The sequence below is a fragment of the Coffea arabica genome, chromosome 6e (assembly GCF_036785885.1).
Source record: "Coffea arabica cultivar ET-39 chromosome 6e, Coffea Arabica ET-39 HiFi, whole genome shotgun sequence".
Lineage (NCBI taxonomy): Eukaryota > Viridiplantae > Streptophyta > Magnoliopsida > Gentianales > Rubiaceae > Coffea > Coffea arabica.
Window position 1 is genome coordinate 13,442,546 of NC_092321.1, and position 20,452 is coordinate 13,462,997.

The 20,452-nt window shown below is 36.1% G+C and overlaps 2 protein-coding genes across 3 annotated transcripts; one reads left to right on the forward strand and one right to left on the reverse strand.

Moving 5' to 3' along the window:
- On the forward strand, window positions 1–5,172 carry LOC113695419 (uncharacterized). Its single transcript, XM_027214515.2, has 3 exons — window positions 1–341; window positions 4,051–4,074; window positions 4,650–5,172. Exons 1-3 carry the CDS (start codon window positions 146–148, stop codon window positions 4,949–4,951), a joined length of 522 nt encoding a protein of 173 aa, XP_027070316.1. The 5' UTR covers window positions 1–145; the 3' UTR covers window positions 4,952–5,172.
- An 801-nt stretch (window positions 5,173–5,973) lies between these two features.
- On the reverse strand, window positions 5,974–11,067 carry LOC113695418 (two-component response regulator ARR12). 2 transcript variants are annotated; one of them, XM_027214514.2, is made up of 7 exons: window positions 10,736–11,067; window positions 10,489–10,636; window positions 9,410–9,562; window positions 8,761–9,153; window positions 8,596–8,672; window positions 6,859–8,103; window positions 5,974–6,280 (listed from the first exon to the last, which is right to left on the reverse strand). In XM_027214514.2, the coding sequence occupies exons 2-7, from the start codon at window positions 10,634–10,636 to the stop codon at window positions 6,212–6,214; spliced, it is 2,085 nt and encodes a 694-aa protein (XP_027070315.1). In that variant the 5' UTR covers window positions 10,736–11,067; the 3' UTR covers window positions 5,974–6,211. The 2 variants fall into 2 exon arrangements, with proteins under 2 accessions (XP_027070315.1, XP_027070314.1); XM_027214513.2 differs by having other exon boundaries at window positions 10,489–11,052.
- Window positions 11,068–20,452: the final 9,385 nt, after the last annotated feature.

A 20,452-nucleotide genomic window follows, 5' to 3' on the forward strand; every position in this document is an offset into this window, starting at 1 on the left:
ATGGAGGTGTGCCAGACAGGCAGCAGCCTCATTTCCCATTTCCACCTCAAAACCTCAAATCAAAACAAAGCAGTAGATCCAATATTCATAATCCTTCCCACTCAAATTAGTTACTACTGCTCCTTTGCTATTGGCAATTAGGAAGATGTCAAGGCGATCTGGGAACTGTGTAAGGTGCTGTTTGGTTGTATTTGCAGTGGTTTCAGCTCTCTGTGTATCTGGGCCTGCAATTTACTGGAAATTCAAGAAAAGTCTCAGCTTGAAAGCTACATCGTTTAATTCTTGCAGTCCTTGTGTTTGTGATTGCGCCCCTCCTCTTTCCCTTCTCAAGATTGCTCCTGGTATGCTATTTATTGGTCAAAGTTTCAAGCTTTGGAATAATTGTTCCTTTTTGTTCGTCACGCCTGTGTGATTTCATGACCAAATTTGATATTTTGTGGATTTGAGCTAGCATTTGTAACATTTTTTTAAATATCTGAAGAACTGTGGAATTGGGACACCTTAGATCGCTTTTGATTTTCTTTTTGTCTTTATTCGGGATAATCTTGTGTTTATTCGAATTGAATGCAAATCTTGCATGTTTATCTGGGCTGAAAATTAGAGGGCTTTAAAATTTGTTCTAGGTTTCTTAATGCCTGCATATTTTTTGCGGGTTGAGATCGATATTTGCAGGGGTAGTTTGGGTTCATAATGTAATGTCGGTGCAGTTCATGCCCAAACCCTCCCCAACCCCCAACAATAAAACAAAAAAAACCACTTTTTTTTGTTTTGTTTTTGTAATTTTGTTTTGGGGAGGGGGGAGGGGGAGGGTGTATTAGGCTTTTCCGTGGGAATCTAGGAGTTTGGTGCATGGTTTTTATATTGCCCTATATGATGCTTTCTGGCTGCTTCCAAGCAGTATCCATCTACATTGGCAGAATGCAGATGCATCCCTTCTCTGCTTGCGTTAGCCAAAAATCCACACTCATTCTGGAATTGAGCAGCCTGACCATATCTTGCCTTATGCAATGGGGGAGATTCTTACTTAGGAGTCCCACCTAGATGGCTGCCATTTGCACCAAAAAGGTGGGGACTCCTTACTTTTGGTACCATAGCGGCATAGTCCCATGCTTTTGGTACACATGCAACTATCTTGAGGAGTCCCTATGCAGGACCTTTACATGCTGTATGTAGTTGCATGCTTTATGCAGGAAGCAAACATGTTTGTAAAATGGCATATTTATGTATCGTGACTCTGGAGCTCAAAACTATTATCCATCACATGCAAATCCAGTTGCTAAGGTCATACTTTGAATGGAATGCACCCTTTTGTGTCTTGCTTTACCCTTTTTATTCCAGAGTATAAGATCAGTTTGGGTTTGTGGGGTTTAGTATTTTGTTCAGCATTAGTTGCAGGTAAAGATCCTATTTTTCTGCATGAGAAATAGATTTTCTACATGGCTCGAGTGATTAGGGAAATAGATATAATTATGCTGCTTCTCTTTTGAAAAGAATGCCGCGACATACTAGAGTTCTTTCTGTTTGTCTCTTTTTTATTCAGGATAACATCTTCATGTTTAAGCTTGATGGAGAATTGAAAGTATGTTATTAGCTGTTGAAAGCTGTATAATAGTGAAGATGTATCTAAGTTTCTTTGTTGAGGTACTTCATTAATGGGGCAGTTATATAATATATGAAATTGAGGAAAAAGAAGTCAGAGGAAGTCTGGTTTACAAAAGTTAGTTTGATGCTTGATTGACCAGCTCTGATACCATGAAGGAAAAGATTGGAAGCCTCACTAAATCTCAAGATGATATTGGGACCTTAGGTTGTGATGCAATAGATATTGAGGACATTCAGTCAATTACAGGAAAGTGATTCACCTGTTGCAATTGATTATCCATTCCCCTTGTGGGTTAGAGTTTAATCTACCAGAAAGTAAATTGGTCCAGTGTGGTAAACCAAATAAAACACAAGAAAACTTCTGAGTTATGATGCCATGATTGTTGGTATCATAAATTTGATTATCCAAAGGTAAAGCCTACCTCAATTCTTGAAAGTGGTTGCAACGAGAAGCTTCCATTTATGTTTCCTTCATGGTGTACTTGCAGGTTAGTCAAACCTTTTATAAGCTTCTCCTTATTCTTGTCTGTCGCTCTCGCTTGATTTCGTTGAACGACTTGACTACTTTGAATTATAAGAAATTAAGGGATTTGTCTATTACATGCTTATATGGCTATCAGAGGTAGTTTTCCGTGCATTTTTAGTGGACAAGAGTTGTCACGGGTGTCTAAGCAACACAATAAGTGATCAAAACCAAATATGACTCCTCTCACTATATTGGTGTTTCCTCCAGCTCTTTGCTTTCCAACTTATCTCCATATACTAATCTCGAGTATAAAGTATCTAAATGGAAAGGGCCAAGAAAATGTGACTCAGTAGATCCTGAGTTAAATGAGCATGTGTATTTCGTTGGCATTATCCTCCATTAACGTAAACTTCCTCTGCTGACTTTCACCTTGCCCTTTACCTTCAACTGTCTCAGCCTTCTTTAATTTGCAGTGGTATATTTGTATTTGTGTGGGGAAGGGAGCTTACCTGCTGAAACTCTTGATCAAAATTTCTGCTCACAGTACAATTCCGGTCAGATGCTCATCAATCCAAAAATTTAACCTTTTGCAGCATATTTTTGTTGCTGCCATCTCTTTGACCAGTTCATGCCAGGGTAGAGGTGGGTGTGTGAGTAAAGGTCGAGGGTTTGTTACAAATTAAGGCAATAGACAAAATACAATGCTAACCTACTGGAGCGTTCTTGTAGTTTGAAGTAACTCCTTACGAAAAGCTTACTGTTGACTGGTAAACAACTCAATGGAGATGGGAAACAATACATGCTGTTATTGATGGAACAATGAGGCTTAATTGAATGGAGGAACTGTGATAGAGACGAAAACACCCAGCGGTGGTATCTCTTATGATATTCTGTGACAGTCCATTCTTTGGCTGTGGGCTCTTTTCACTTGTCCACTGTTTATCCATGTATGGAATTAAGATAATTTCAAACCCATGGCCAACTTATTGTGGTTGATTGCCTGCATGTCAATGTAAGAGTCAAACAACATGTCAGAACTAGTGGGATAATTTTACAGGTACAAGGGCATACTTTGGACCAGTATATCTGTATTCATCAGAGATACTAAAATTGGAGTCGCATTTAAGTTCATGGAAGTTTTTGTTTCGTTATTGGTAATTTTTAATTTCTGGCTCAAGACATTCCATAATCATGCCTATTATGTCTGAAGCAGATTGCTTCTCTTCTACTTGCCATGAAGATGACATTATTTGGATGCATGCTTTAGAGAACATGTGATTAAGAACTCCGGATAAGTCCTTATATCTTGGTAGATTTGTTGCTTTAGCATTTTGAAGTTGCTAAATATTTGTAGCCCCTTTCTTGGAGTAGAATTGGACACACTTACCATTTACATTGACCAAGAAACAATTGAGTATTTACTTGATTTGTGAAATGAAATGTGCTCTTCCAGGGCCCTTTTTCATTGGTGAAACTTTCTGGAAGAGGGGCCTCAATGATCACTAGAAGTGTTCATTCCAGATAGTTTCTTCACACTTATTAATGCATTCTACATCAGATAGTTTGTGTTCATTCCATCTGCTTTTACTGAAAACCATTGTATTCAAGAAAAACTTGTGGTTGACTTGGATAGTGAACTGCATGGTATGATAAGTCAGGTAGTCATGGAGGGTCTATATCCAACCTTATCGATGCAGCTCAAAAGTCACGTCTAATATATGGAAGAAAGGATGCTCTTTTCCATTTTTCTTATACAAGTTTGTTGTGCTCTTTATTGAAAGATATGATTTGTAGGTCTGAACAGTTCTATTATGTTATTCTATTCCCAATTCCCATCCTACCAGGAGCAAGTGGAGTGTCATTCCTAATCTTGTGCTTCCCAGGCTTTGTTTACAAACTGGATAGGAGCTTGCATGTAGTACTTTTTTTTTTTAAATCTTGAATTTACCTGAACTAAACACTTGTATGTTATCTTTTGGCAGGCTTGGCAAATCTTTCTGTTACAGGTGAGCTTCTTCCTTGAACTATGTTCTTTTTTGCAAATCAGAATTTCAGGGCCTTTTTTTTATGCTTCAGATTTCTTATTCTACTCTCCGATTCTTGGATTAGAGAATTGTCATGTCTTCCGTTTGCCAGAAGTTGAAAAAGAAAAATGATGGCAGGAAAAGTATAATGGTTTTGAGTGGTTATTCATTTTTTTTCCCTTAACCTACAACTCAAGAAAATGCAGCACTCCTTTACTCAAAATAAATGAAATGAAGAGGATACCATTTGTTTTTTTTTCATTAAATGAGTAGTCATTCATTTTAAATCCAGCTTTTTGTACATATCTAGGAGCCTCAGCTATGAATGCAGCCGAAATGAGAAGCTGTGGAAGTATTTCTGTATAATTTTGGTTGATAGAATATTTCAAGGCTGATTAGTAATATTCTTAAGTAGCTTTCTTTTAGTGAGAAACTTGACACCATAAAGATGAGAATTGCGGATAATCTTATAGGCCCTTGTGAATGTTGTTTGTGCATCACACAATTCATGTGTGCATTAAAAGACCCAATTCTGAATACTTCCTTTGCAATGACAGATTGTGGAAAAGATGACCCTGATCTGAAGGAAGAGATGGAGAAACAATTCGTGGATTTACTGACAGAGGAGCTAAAGCTGCAAGAGACTGTTGGTGAGGAGCACATGCATCATATGAATATCACCTTAGGAGAAGCAAAAAGGTTGGCTTCTCAATATCAAAGGGAAGCTGAAAAATGCAATGCTGCCACAGAAACTTGTGAGGAAGCTAGAGAACGAGCTCAGGCACTACTTACTAAGGAAAAGAAAATAACTTCCATGTGGGAACATAGAGCCCGTCAACTAGGTTGGGAAGGGGAATAGAAGAGGTGAGCTTTTGTATGATGGCGAAAAGATTCGCTGGCTCGGTTGATACAAGATTGCGAAAGAATTTTGCTCTCTGCCGCTTTCAATCTTACCTTTGACCTCTGTATCCACCAGTAATTAAGATGGCTCACATTAAAAACAAATGTACATGCTGCTATGTTGCTGAAAACTCTTCTGCATTCATCAGGGATAGAATTTTTACAGGTCCTTCGTGATCACCCAAGTGTGATAGAGCTCGGCAGTCCATTTTAAGCCAGCACCAGCCAGCTTGTTTATTGCATTGTCTTAATGGTCGCTTTTAATGGAAGCAGGAAGGGCAGCATAAGATGGTTTTACCGTATTCTCAACATTTGACTGGACATTCAAGATGGGCTAATGATTTAGTACTATTTTCTGTGCCATTTCTTTTGAGGGGCAGCTTGCTTTCATTCTACTTCATCCTTTTGAGTCAAATTGCAGCATTGGCAGTTGGGAACTATTTTTACATGATTTAACATCTTTTCCTGAAATTTCCTTCAGTGTCAGAATGTGCTTCTAATACTTAAAAACTTCCTGTGATGAGAATGCTCATTAGTGTGATAACAAAATCTCTTCTAGGCAGAGCCTACAAAAGAGTTCTCATTGCTTGCTGTGCACTTTTAACTTCTGAGATTTGGAAGCTCTGTGGTATTAGAAGGTACAAAGACTTTCTGTAATTCCCTGTGAACTTGAACATAAAACTCAGGTCAGAACTTTTTTTTTCTTTTTTAAATAACTAAAACTCGGGCTGGATCAAACGGTATCACGGGAAATACTTAAAGCGTAGAGAGTCCGTTGTATGTTGCATTTCTGACAATTCAGTAGCCATTCATATTTACTTATCAAGTCCGAATAGTGATTCTCAGGAATACTTGAGTATTCAAGAATGATTAGTTTAATGCATTTTGATATGTAGAATGCTTTTATGTTGTTGAATGTGCTGACAAGTCACAGAACAGCGAAAAGGAAACCATTAAAACTAGCTTGCTAACAAGCAACCATACGAGGAATTATAGTAGATCATATAATACTAACTCTTATGATTGGCCAATGTCATACTAGAAGTTTAAGAATAAAGAGAAAAAGGGTGTAAAGGGGGGAAAAAGAGGGGTTGTTTGGAGAGAGAGAGAGAGAGAGAGAGAGAGAGAGAGGAGATTACATAATGATACAGCTCCTAAAGAGTGAGTTCTAAGAAGTTGGTTCCACTGGTCTTTCTGGACGAGCCACTACCCACAATCCTCATATGCATGACCCAAATTGGTAAGCATCAAAACCCATGTCACCGTCAAACATGCTTCCATTTGGTTCCTGCATCAAACATCAAAATATCAGAATGATATCCTAATACAAAGATGGCGATGTTGGAAAAGTAAGGCTATTGATGATTATGATGTTACTGATTTTAAATGCATCTTCTCCCTACAAATTTGAAAGGCAATGACTTTTGGGGGACACAAAATTGGACATCATGCATATAATCTACTCCAACACCTCCACCAGCCAAAAAAGGTAAACGAATTAAAGTTAGATGATTTTGAGTTTAGAGTGCTCTACACTGCTGGTCCTAATATAATCTTTAGCATGTCTTTGAGAATGTACCGCAAATATAAAAGCAATACGAGTCTTTCAGGGAAAAAGGGCAGACAATGATTATGAATTCTGTTAGTAATCTCCCAAAACATAGACATATATTTGCTAGTGAAATCAGAAGTTAAATAATTAATAAATAAGTAATCCCGGAGCAGATGGAATAAAAGATTTCATCTGTGGCGAATTAATTTGAACATCCTTTTAATCACTTCATGTAGGTAAAATTAATAACAATAATTGCATACTGCATCCAGAAACTAGATGAGCAAGGCAGGATAACTGGAGAGCACCCTTACCCGTTTGATTGCAGACATTAAATCATCCAAGGAGTCATAGCTATTAGGAACAAAACCTCCTTGTGGTCTTATTTGTTCCAGCATGTAGTCTTCACCGGACCTTGTTCTTGACCCCGTTGTTGGGTTCTCAACTTGACTGTGCTGCAAGAAAGATGAAATGCCCACACCTGATTGGCCAGTTAAACACATATCCATCCTTCTGTCCGTGATTCCAGTTTGTCCCATGCTCTGACTTAAAGGAGGAGAAGCCTGAGGATTTAAGGTGCTGAAACTATTATTCGAGTTGTGTGAATAACTCTGCTTAGAAACCCCCCACCGCTGGGCTGATGCTTGGCTCAAATTTTGAACACTACCACTAACCAAGCCTTCTTGACACTGTATTTCTCCTCTTGAATCTTCAAGAGGAGCTGCAGTGGTCGCAGTAGAAGAAAATCCAAGAGGGCTGTTCTGTTGATGAGGTCCAGCTGAAGAATTATTGTCTCTCACACTGGAGAGAGGCAGTTGTCCTTGGCTGAAAGAGTCATTTGGTGCCAAAGCATTCGAAGGGAATTTTGATAACTGAACTGCACTCTGCCAGTTCTCATTAGTTCTACCATGATCCACAAACTTGGAAGAAACACCAACATCCCTGTTGAATAATTCAGAGGGAAAAGAAGATTGATCTACAAAACCTCCCCCAGCTAGTATTTGCTGGGAATTCCCCTGTAGCATCAAACTGTTATTTGGAACACCAGTTAAATTGCTATTTGAGTTGATTGCTAGAGCTCTAGCGTCTGTAAAAGCACTAGGAGCACCAAAAATCCTTGAGTCGTCCATGGGATTAAAGTCACCAATATGCATGGCTGACTTATTCTGTTGCAACTGATCAAGCTCCAATGATGATGGAACTCCTTGAAACACACTTGCAGTTTGACTTGCTGGAGAAACAGCTGGATGCAATTTCCCAAGGGTACCAGTGGAGTTGTTTAAAGTTTGAGCATGACTTGGATGCACTACTGTAGGTGAAGCAAGGTTACGGAGGTTGATGCCTGCTGGACTATTCAGTCTACCAAGCATGCCACCTTGTGTGTATGAAGCAAATGCAGGATTTGAGAGCCTTCCTGACCCACTCAAGGTCCGAAAATCTCCAAATCCATCTAATGTACTCATCCTCATATAAGCAGCATCCTTACCTCCTAATGCAGCAACCATGTTGGCTTGCTGGGTTGCAACTGAACTTATCCTTTTCAGGTAAAGTCTATACTTCTGCATTACAATTGGACTTTTGCACTATTAGAATCCAAAAAGCCAAAAAGTGGACTACGAAAATATGCAAATTTTAGAGTTCTAAAATTTTAGGCATCAAGTTCTTCATAAAGAAAACAGTTAACTGCAACTAATGTGGAGCATACCACCTTCCTTCACTCCTTTTATTTGCAAATTTCCTAATTGACATTGAAATGGCAACCATTACTGGCCTCCATTGATGTTATAATGGTCATTCCTGTCATTTAGCACATGGAATCTGCTTTCTGCTTAAGAAGGATTACGCTATGGGACATTCAGGCCACAGGTAAACAGTACTTATATTACATTTTTCTACTCTTTTAAAAACCATCAATTCTGTAATGATCGTATGCCATTTTACTCGTTCGTGCTATACATATCCCAAAAATGTCTAAATGTCTAGCAATCACAAGCAAACGGTTGTTCGGTATTGAGGAAAGAATTTACAATCCCATGAGGATAAATTCATACCTGGAGATGGCTGGCTACATTTTCCCTAGTGAGCCCTTCAACATTCATCAAGTCAAGAATTCTTTTAGGAACAGCTTCTGCATAGGAAAAAAAAGTGGAAAATGTAGTTAAAGATATAAATGAAACACGAAGAAAGGCCAGAATTATTGGTGCTGGAGTACTCACTTTCTATTCCAAGCTGATTAACAGCGGCAACAAACTTCCTGTGTAGCTCAATGGACCAAACAACTCGAGGCTTCTTCTGTGTTGATGGATCTTCATGGTCATTTCCGGTATCTTCACTCTCGTCTTCTTCATCCTTCCTCTTTTTATTAAGTTTTCCATTCTGATCTGTGGTACCTGTGTTCTGATGCCCTTGACAGACATCTCCATGTCCCTGAAGAGCCTTGTCTTCATAAGTAGACTTGCCTTGCTTGTTGGTATCAAACTTCTTTCTCCTGATAACATGTTGCCAAATGTTCCTCAGCTCCTCAATTCGGACAGGTTTCACCAAATAGTCACATGCACCATGCGTGACCCCCTTCATTACAAGCTTGGGATCACTATTTGCTGACAACACTGGCAGAATTCAAGGTATTATTAGAAATTCATATAGAATGATCTAAGGCTTTCTATAACATAATGCCTAAACGCTCAATATGCATATATTTTGAGAGACAAAATAGTAAAACGTTTTTACTTTACTCATCAGAGCAAATAATGCCAAAACAATGCAGATAAGTCAAATGACATGCTTCCTGTTCCCCAATGCACTCCAGAAAGGAGTAGTCATAACATTCCCGAATGACATAGAAGAGAAAGTTTGTTTGCTTACTGATGACAGGAAGGTCCATTTCAAGTCCAACAAGCTCCAAAAGCTTAAAGCCATCCATGTCAGGCATATGAACATCACTAATTACTAAGTCAAATCGGTCCTTATTTTCCCTCAGCATCTTCAATGCGGCTCTTGCTTGACTTGTTGTTGTAACTATAAGAGTCATCACCCCATGGTCAGTAAGAAGAATAAGTGCAATCATTCAAAACAGCACTCACACAACTTATGAAGATGCCTTCGTACACAATGCACCCAAGCAAAAGTAACATCTTGCAGAAAGAACCAAATACAGAAGAACAGCATTTACAGGATATAAAACAGTATTTGTCAAGCCAGAAACAAAAAGAAATCTCTGATACAACTTATCTTGCTCTAGCATTCCAATTGATCACTTTCAGAAAATGAGCCAAAGTAATAAGTTAGTGATCCATGAACGATAGAATAAGTTAGTATATGTGCATCAGCAAAATGAACCTCAACCACAGCGAAGTGAGTTTAAGGGGCTGCTCTACAATCACAACAACTTTGAACTCACAAAGAGATTCAGAACCAAAAATTGCTTGTCTTTCATTAAATATAAACAAAAAAAGAAAGAAGAAAAAGGTAAAACGACAAAGGCAGCACTATGAAAGAAAAAGATTTGAAAATCATAAACTCTTAAATGTTTCAAGTTTCGAAAAACTAATAATTTAAAACTAACAACCAAATCATTATGAACAACAGCCATTACACATCCAAGCTACACTTAAAACACAACAAAGTCCAGAGTCTTTAAAACAACAGATAGTATGATACATCCTAGAATCATATCAAATGCAGATTCAACAATCTTACTTCAAAATCTAATCGTGCCCCACAAGCGACAAAATAATTAGAGGGATGCAGGTGTTAACGAAGTTTCAAGAAGCCATAACTGAAACAATTGCCATGAATCCAATGGAAAATGGAAATTTGACCAATCTAAGGCATAGCATAACACGAAAAGCACACAAGTCAGATAATAAACATGAAACCACCCAGTAAACATCTAAATTATAGAATTCAAACTCAAATTCAGACAAGGCCAAGGCATAACGTACCATGATACTGACATTTCCTGAGCAGACCGTCTAATAACTTAAGACAAATTGGGTCATCATCTACAGCAAGAACTCGCATACCAACGGGGAAATGGTCATAATTCCTATCTCCACCTTCTGAATTTCCTCTGACTTCCTCAACAGTCATCTTTAAATCCAAAAAGCATCAAAATCCAAGATGAGAAAACAGGGCAACAAATCAGAGATCACAGAGATAAAGTTTGAATCTTTAACACTGAAACCTCACTTTCTTGAGTGTTCCTCAAGAACCCACGAACCAAATTGCTCGAAAACCACCAACTATTGAGAAAAAAAAAGCTCCAAAGAAGCAGTAAAAGTTGAGGCTTTAGCCTGCTTTTGTTCGTGTCTTCCTCTGGTTTTGGTGTATAAACGTAGAAGGAAACTTTGGTTGTCTGGAGAAAGGAAGGGAAAAAATCTGTACTACAGACAATGATGGTGATAGCCAGAAGAGACTGAATGGTTTCAACCCAACAATACAACAAATCATAGGGAGTTTTTAAGTCATCACAAACTCTTCCTCTTTCCCCCCACCCTCCCTTCCCTTTCTCTCACTCCTCTGTTTTTTCTCTTTTGCCTTTTCCTTGTTCTCAAGAACTTTATCAATAAAATAGTGGAATATAATGCAATCAAAAATACAAAAATGGTATTTAACAATTAACTATATAACATATCTGTACAGTCTAGTCTGAATAATAGAGAGTCTGCTTCCAAGAGCTTTTTCACACTCTCTCTCTTAACTCATATGAAGCCAGAGGCATGCACATTCTGCAAATTCAAGTGGGGAGGACTTTAGAAATGATAAGCTGCTGCTGATGTCCACCAGTACTTCAGTGCTGCACTAGTCCCTTGTTTAATCTGGACCCTCCATTTGTGAAGATTCTACTAGGAGAAAAACGTCCCCTTGATCTCGAATAATGTACTAGATCCCGGACAGGAATTTTATTCAACTTTTTGCCTTTGGTACTTCCATCTGGTACACAAGTGGTGATTGTAGAGTAATCAGACGGTTGGGATTTAGTGGAGGATGATGCTTGCTTAGTTGACCTTGTTTTAACTTGAAAGATCAAGGTGTGGATCAGTGCTGGCCCACCATTTGCATTAATCATTTTGGCATATATAGTTGAATGATAAGCTGAAGAAGTATGTGGCCTTTTTTTTTTTTTTTTTTCTTTTTTGCTTTTGGTGTGAAAAATGCTGTTGATATTATTAAAGAATGATGTACATGGACATAGGGTTCACTACATTATACTACTAGTCATTTGCAGTTAAATTTGGTAAGTGGAAAGAGCTAAAAAGATGTGAATCTTTTGGGGTTTTGATTTATGGTCAACTGAGGCAACTTAGTGGTTGGATTGCAATGGAAATCTGTTTGGGAATCCAGGTAATTATTTAGGAATTAAATGCTAATGATACTCTTAAGATTTTCCCTTTTATGCAAGTCATTCAAAGCCCTCAACTCCAGCAAAATAATCCTTTTTTTTTTCAGTGTTGATTGACAGAGAAGTTCTAATTGGTTGGTTCAAGTTTGGAATGCTTCTTTAAAATAGCTTATTGATTTCATAATTGATTATTCCAACTTTTTCTCAAACTGGTGTAATTTTTTTTCACGAAATTATGATATTCAAATTCGAAAAATGGTGCATCAATTTAATCCATAATTCTGTTAGGCTCATTGTCGAGAAAGTGACATTCCAATTTAGCAAAAATTCAAGATGACATATTACATTCTATAGTGCATCATGTCTTGGTGTGGCACCACATTTGTGTCCTTTTGGGCAATAGGATGGTGAAAGAAAAAGAGGGTTTACTTTTTGTCTCTTAAAACTGATGATCACTCCTGCTTCTGATAAAAATTGGGCATGTAACTCAAAGAAATGAAACAAATTATATGGAAACTAAAGAAGAGGAAGAAAAAGTGTAAGAGAAATGTGTGTAGGAAGATCAATTATTTTTTTTTAAAAAAAAAAAAAAATTGATAGAGAACATGTATAGGAGCACTGTCTATAGGTCAATGGCCAGCAAATGCAAAATTGTACTTTGCATTTCTCTATGGAAATTAACAATGGCAATACCTAAAAGAAGATTCTTTTAACCAGCCTTTCTTCTTCAATTTTCCTTTTTCCTTCGTGAATTAGACCTTAATTTTTGCAACAAAGAAGTGAAAAATTAGAGAATATATAGTTAAATCTAATTAAGTAACTATGTGCAAAAAATCTTTTCCTATTAAAACCACCAATATGTTAGTCATGCTTGATTTAGGAAACACGAGATTCTAGTTTCTAGTATTCATGGTCGCATTTAATCTCAAAGGAAGTTAAAGAAGAGAAAATCAATTTGGAAAAAAAATCGTTTCTTAATCGTTACTAGACCTTTTTTGTGGCAATGGTATCAAACCTTTGGATCAATCCAGCTAAGTAAAAATCTGTGTAACTGTGTAGTTATATTATTTCCACTCTAATGGTACTTTCCTAATCCAACTATAGAATGTACTTCATATATTTTGAATCAATCTAGTTCTTTTCCTCGGGATCTAAAGAAATTGTTGACTGAAATTCTTCAAGGTTAGAATTAAGGTAGCCAATATATTTTGGTTTGCATGTCTAATAAACATCCAATTTACTATCTAAACCTACACACTCATATAGTCATATTTATTTTCCTCCTGGCATTTCAACACTTTTTTCTTGTTCCTGATTTCACTTACACCTTTTAAATAAACAAACACAGGTCAAACAAATCTTTGTACGTGCATAAGGGTTCTTTCTTTCAAGGACTTTAACAATGCAAGTTAAATATGGAAATTTTGGACTATCAAACTAGGCACATTTGGGTTCCATTCGTTTTTTTCCAAAATGAGGGTTTGATCTTGCTTCCTTTCCTAGTTTTGAAAACAGAAACAAGTCTAGCATCTTCAATTTGAGCTCGTGGTTGCCATCTTGTAGGAAATTTAACTAATGACAAAGGAGTGGTTGAAAAGTTCATAAACAAGTTTAAAATATATGCTTGGGCCACTCAACTCGTTTCTAATTAATTCACAGCCAATGTGAGGAGGTATTAGCTAGGATGACATTTGTTGTTGGAAATTTTCAAAAATTGTATTTAGTGATTCTAAGATGTACATACATGTGTTGTATTGTGAATCAAATGATTTTAAGACGTACATACATTGTGATAAATGTATATTTATTCATGTATATGGGGATTCTTGAATGTAAAGATAGATTCATATTTTTTTTTTTATCATAGACTCATATGATGCATGAATTAAAGTACATGAATTTATATACAATACATTGAATCTATTCATACAAGTATTTATTATCTTCATTTGTTTCTTAAACAATCTCTCCTATATAAATCAATTAGATCATTTCACTCATTGCTAATTAATTTTGTGTTGAAATGATTAACATCTTTACCAAAACATAATTACATTCACTAGAAATATACTTGTTTACATCATACCTCTTCCACTCGTCTATTCTTCTTTATTTTTATTTTTACCCTCTCAATTTTCTCCCTACGCCGTTCTCACCCTCAATTGCTAGACTTAAAGTTCAAATATTGAATCTGACAATGCGGAAGAACTCTAATAGCTAGTTTGTCAGTTTAGGATAGAAAGGAAAGGATGAGAAACTTAAATTATGAGAGAAAAGAAGAGAAGAGAAGAGAAGTAATTCTAATATTGTTGGGAGTTTTGGAAAGAAATTGAATGATTTTGGATATGTATATCAATAAAATTTCATTCAATAATTTTGTGAGGATAAAATGGGCAATTTGAAAAAGTTTTGTAAGCTTCCATCAGTTTTCCTTCGCTTTCCGACCGTTTTGGTTAGAAAAAATTTTGCACTGTAGTAGCGCTTGGCATCCTTCAAAATCCGTTCATTTCTTTTCTTTTCCATCTCACTTGAAAATCCCAAACGTAGGAAAATCCACCTTTCTTTTCGATTCCGTGGGAATCTAAATCCCCAAACTAGCTATAAGAGTTGAGCCCTCCACGCTCTTCCATTTGCCTATCCTTGTTTGGCCTTTGAAAATGACTTTCCTCATGGGAGGATGATCTTTCCTCGTGGATCTAGCAAGGAGCCATGGACAAGAACGGGTGCCATTAGTTGTTACTTGTTAGTCATTACTACATTTATCCACACAATTCCCTCGTCAAATTTTTGCTCCGTCCATTCTGAATTACTCCATCAATTATTTGTTGCTTTCCTTATATGGAAGTGTTTAGGTGAGGTCATATCCAAAAATATGTTACGCATTCACATGGTTTCTTCTTTCTAGAGTCCTGTTTGGATCTGGAATGTGTGAAGGAAAAACAGAAGCAGAGAATTTTTTCTACATTGTCTTTCATACTAGAATCAAAGCCGAAAATCAGAAATTTCTTGAATTTGCATATGAAAATTAGGCAACTAAAAAAGCTAAATTGATGGCTAAAGGCAAATTGTGTTGGATTGCAAACAATTCTTTTCACAAAAAATTACTCCATAAATAAGACAAAAGTTTTGTTGGAATAGTCTATATTCTTCTCTAGCAAAATGGATTCAAGCTCCAAGTATTGGCTGGCTACCATGTCATTTTCTTTATCCTTCTTACACTTGTCAATAACAATGCAAGTTGAATATGGAAGAATACTTATGCTATCAAACAATGCAAATTAACTTGGTTCAAAAAACTTGAATATCGACTTTCTACTCATCAAATCTTGGAGATTCAAAAAACTACTACATAGTATCCTATACATTCTCTTGAACAAGGGCAGAGAGGCAGGAAGGGTTGCAGGAAGCAACTGTTCCTGAAAGTTCACAGGGGAGATTTGGCCAAAAAATTAAGACCCAAATTGATTATATACATCATTTTTCATATCATGTGCGAGTTCACAAAATTTTATTTTAAAATTACATGTTGTTGAAAGTGAGTTACACCGTATGCAAAACGAATTATATCTTATGCATTTGAACAAAACTGACCCGAACAGTTTTCCTAACAACCGTTTGCCCCGTGTCCTCGAACAAGGCTTGTATTTTAGTTTTGGTCTTGAAAATAACACGCTTTGATTTCATCTATGTGTTTGTAGTTTTTTTATGTCAATTTATGAAGCAAACTGAGCCAAGCCAATCATGGCTAGCTATTTTCCTCGTAGTTTAGAGTTTTGGCCCTTTTGGCTACAATTGCAAAATTTGAAAGGCACGAGTACTGCTTTTTGCATCAACCTAGGGACCAAGAGAAGATGTTAGAACATATATGCACCTGCAAACTTTCTTCCCGTCGAGCTCCACCGAAGAAATTTAAAATTTTGGACACAATCCCAATTCAAGATTATAATTATAAATTCATCAAAAGATTGATTACCAGTAAGAATGCATTAAAGTTCCATGCAAACATCATCATTGCATTGATTTTTTATAAAAAAATTTTTACGTTTTTCGTTAATACATTTTTTCAATCAACTTTTTACTTTATGCGTATCAAGTTTACTATAATACATTATTTTTAACAAAAATTTCTTAAAAAAAAAAAAAGGCAATCCAATGGGATATAAATTTCCACTAATTCAAGGAGAAAATCAGGTTTAATCTGGTTCTGATGGAGGGTGTCAACTTTGCTTTGTACAAGCCTGGCAGCAGAAATTTCACGGTCACCAACTCGCCGTTGTTTTGTTTCATTTCAGTTCAGTGGTTGGGTACAAACGCAAGTACCAAAAGTACAAACTGTAAGGCCCCATCCTGCAAAGGAAATTTGGGATTGCCACGTTTCAGTGAATCATAGGCTGAACTGAACCCGTAACGGGTCCCACTTCGAGATTCTTAGGGAAAACGCAGCCTTTTGTTCGATAAAGACACATTAGTCGCAGGTAGTCAGATGATGTGGGTCCCATCTTGGGAATCAGGACAAAATGACATTGGCCAGTGTGGGGCCACGTGGGATCCACATTGTGGTGGGAGAATTCTCTCAAAATCGAACTGCAATGAGGGTATTGTGGGGCGTGTACATCTTGCAGCGTGTGCATCCTCGTAGAGGATCAATCATAACTCCAACACAAGTTGATCATGTAAATAAGGATGGCTCACTTCCTCGCAATAAAAAAAAAAAATTAAGACCTCCGTCCGTAAGCAGGCAATTTGTAACAAGTATGATTTCGAGATATATTCTGATTCGTGGTGGTGATCGGAGTTGAACTTATCTAAATTTTTAAAAATTAATAAATTATAATATTTTTTAATTGAAATTATAGGAAACAACAATGGAAGATAATTAATGCTTTGGATTTTAAAATTGCTTCTTTCTTATTTGGTGCAAGTCCTGAAAATTTTTTGTAAGAGACTTAAAAGACAAAAAAAAAAAAAAACACCAAAGCTAATGAAACTTTTGCAGACTTTTCTCAAACATCAAAGAAAACAAAAAGAGCGAGGTAAATTAACTTCATAAGATAATTAAGGTGAAAAGAAAGATTACTCTAATATTGTGTAAGTAGTTCAACCTAATATTGGCGATTCTTTGGGGTAAAAAAAAAAAAAACACTCTTTAACATATACAGTGGGCGAACAACTTAATTTTCAAATCTCACAATAAAATACAAAAAAGAATTCAGATCTTAAGTTAAAGTAATAGATTCAAAGTGGTATTGCTCAAAATCATTTTGAGTTCCTATCTTATATTTTGCCTTTATCTGTGTTTTCAATCTTTTATTAGGTCAAGAAGTTTTCCTTGGAGTATTAAAGATGTGGCAAAAATTTAATAACTCATGATTTTTAGTGTTCATACTCACTTATCTATCCAAGTTGATTTGGAAAAAAAAAAAAAATTCTTTTTCATTGAGCACAACACCGTCGCAACCATTTCTATTTTTTCTTTCCTTGTTTTCTCGTCCTTTTTTGTAAACCAAAAAAAAAAAATGATATAATTATCCCTTAGCATGTATTTACTTGACATTTACGTAACTTCTTTTTTGGTTAAGTAGCACTTTTGAAGTATAATATATAGATTACACAAACGACTTCAAAAGTCAAAATGCGGATACAATTATATTTCACCTTCCTTCATTCTCAAAAACAAAAAAAAAAAAAAAGGAAAAATGATAAATGCATCCGTTCAGATGAAGCAGGCAAGATTCTTGTAGCAGTTGGCTATTAATTGTCGTATTCCCCAATCTGTGAAAGAATAAAGTTCACACTTCCCAGAACAAATTTCCTGATCAGCTGGTAAAAGCCAATAATGAGAACTGGAGAAGTAGAAAAGAAAAGGGCAGCAGTCTTATGCTTTGGGATAGAGGTAAAAGTTAAAAGTAAATAACAAATAAAATGTAGAAAAAATTCTTCTTTTTTTGTTAATTCTAATGGAGTCCCACTCGATCATCTTAGTGAAGCTAATAACTGAATTGGATCACTTTGGAGCTAATCCATAGTGGAAGAACAATCATCATGTTTTGCAAAAGTGACATCATGTCAACCCCCTTTTTATTTCAGCAGGTGAGAAAAAGAAAACCTTAATTGGTTCATCCTTGCATGATTAGAATAATGATCAAAGCTTGTTTTATGTGGAGAATTATTTAATCCATTAGCAATAGATCCCTCAATTCAATGAATTATCTGGAACTTTAATGCTTCAACTAATCAAACATAGTATTATAGAGGCAAAGCAATCCAATCAACCTCTGTGCATGTTCATCCCTTGAAAGCTAAAAGTGTGCTTCTTTTCAATCCACTATGACTTTGGTAGAATTAAAGATCACCACATATATATATACCATCTCTTCATTCCCCTTTAGCAGATATTCTTCAAGGATTCATTAATCACCATTTGCCCCACAAATTATCACTTATTCTTCCACAGAACCCAAAATCTGCTACCCCATTTGAGTTTTAAGCACAACCATTAGTCAAAGACTATCTTAAATAAGATTAAATTCCCACTATAGAGGAAGGGAGCGAATTTGAAATATATCCCTAGCTCAAAAGAAATGTGCTTTACCTCCACCAATGATTTCACTTATCCAACCGCATGATCCCATTATCTTTGTTTGGAAACTGTGAAAACAAGCCAGGGTATAACACTGCAGGGTCCTACTGCTTGTCTACAAAATATGCTCAATGCCAAACGGACCAGTATGTACGTCAAGAAGCTACGCATAATGATGCAATAATGAAAGCTACTTGTTGGACAATGCGTGGGGATCATGAATTAAGCAAAACCTAATTAATTAATCTTAAGGGACCTAATTAATAATCCTTTTTTTTTTTTAATCTTGTTTAATTGACAGCAAAGGGTCAATTTGCATCCCACTCAGCTTGATGGGAGAAGTTTTACAACATTGTTTTCTCCATTGGCGTTTACTAATCAGCATTATTCTGTTATCCATCCATCCATCTTTATAACAGGATCTAAATCTCTTTAGTCCGCTAAAGTTGTACATCGTCAATGACAAATTTGGGTGGCTGATCTGGATAGCATAAAAAAGAGTGCCTGAGGTTCATATAAGACTAATTGTTTAACACCAAAATGTGTTTTCTTACTTTTATGTGTATGTCTAGATTGATTTCACTAACCACTTACAAGTTTTTTTTTATTTCAATTCTTTATACACGTACTTTCAATCCAAAATTTTCTTTGCACCGACGAGTCCTTATGTTTATTATATGTCTTATACTCCTAAGATACATTCAATGACTATGTAACATTGATTTTATCATACAGTCGACAAGGGCTGAGTTGGATAGTAAGGTGGGAGAAATTATAAATAGAAAGTTCTGGATTTAAAACTTTCCACTTATATATAGAAAATGTTACAGTTGTGTAACGAATTCTATACTCATCCTGTGTGTAAGATAAATCGATCTTCCTAAAATAGCATACAATAATTTGATTGCATAAATGGCTGCTCCAAATTGAGAGCTCATTTGTAGCTATACATCAATTGATTACAAATTTCTAGTGCGTGATATACGAAGGCAACCAATTTATATTCAACTGCCACTTATATTAGAAGTTTCTTATAATATCCACTGTCCCAAGAAGCCTTACTGGCTCTCTGAAAAATAAGCTGGCGATTTAATTGACACTCTTCACATGACCAGGATGTAACATTCTGACTTGTATTTAGTTCAGAGCATGAATCTCATTCAAGATCTTAAAGATCAGATTATATTCTCTGCCAATGCAATACCTTGTCCTCTTCTTCTTTGCTCTCCTTTTCTGTTGTTTCTTTAGTTATTAAACTTGCTCCTTCTCTTTTGGTTTTTGTGGTTGGGGCGGAGTAAATGATGCTTCATGTTGATTTTGTCTTTTAGAACCTTAATTTTATGAGACTAGTGAAAGGAGGGTATAGCGCTGAGTATATTAAGCACAGCTACCATAAACCCTCCAGCCATAAATATATATGTACGTATGTATGTATGTATGTATGTGCTAATTTGGAATCCATTACTCGTTTTGTTGTCTACTTCAGACCCTGCAGAAATAGTACCTGTTCCTGAAGTTACCACATGATTTTATTGTCTAGTATCATTGTCTCTTTCAAGATACTAACCATTTTAGGATAATGTTAAAAATGACACCAAAAAAAAAAAAAAAAAAAGAAGAAGAAGAAGAAAAAAATGGAAAGACAAAAAAAAATGAAAAGACTTAGTTATTTAGGTCTGATGAACACAAGTGGATTGAGCGACTTGGTGTGGTTTTCATCAGTTTCAGTTAGCGTACTTGTGCTGTTTACTAACCAAGCAGAACTCTAATACAGTTCGTCTTTCAAGTAACTTGAAGGTTTTGCTTGTTTAGAAGAAAATGGATCTTGAGCTTGAGTTCCTCATAACTTCTTTCTGTTTCAACTCTATTTAGAGGATATTTTTCACCCATTCTGGTGGGTGTCTCATTTAATGGTTTGAGGGGAAACCATATTGAGTATTATACCACTAACCTTATGAGTTGAAGTGGGAAATTGCTCTTCAAT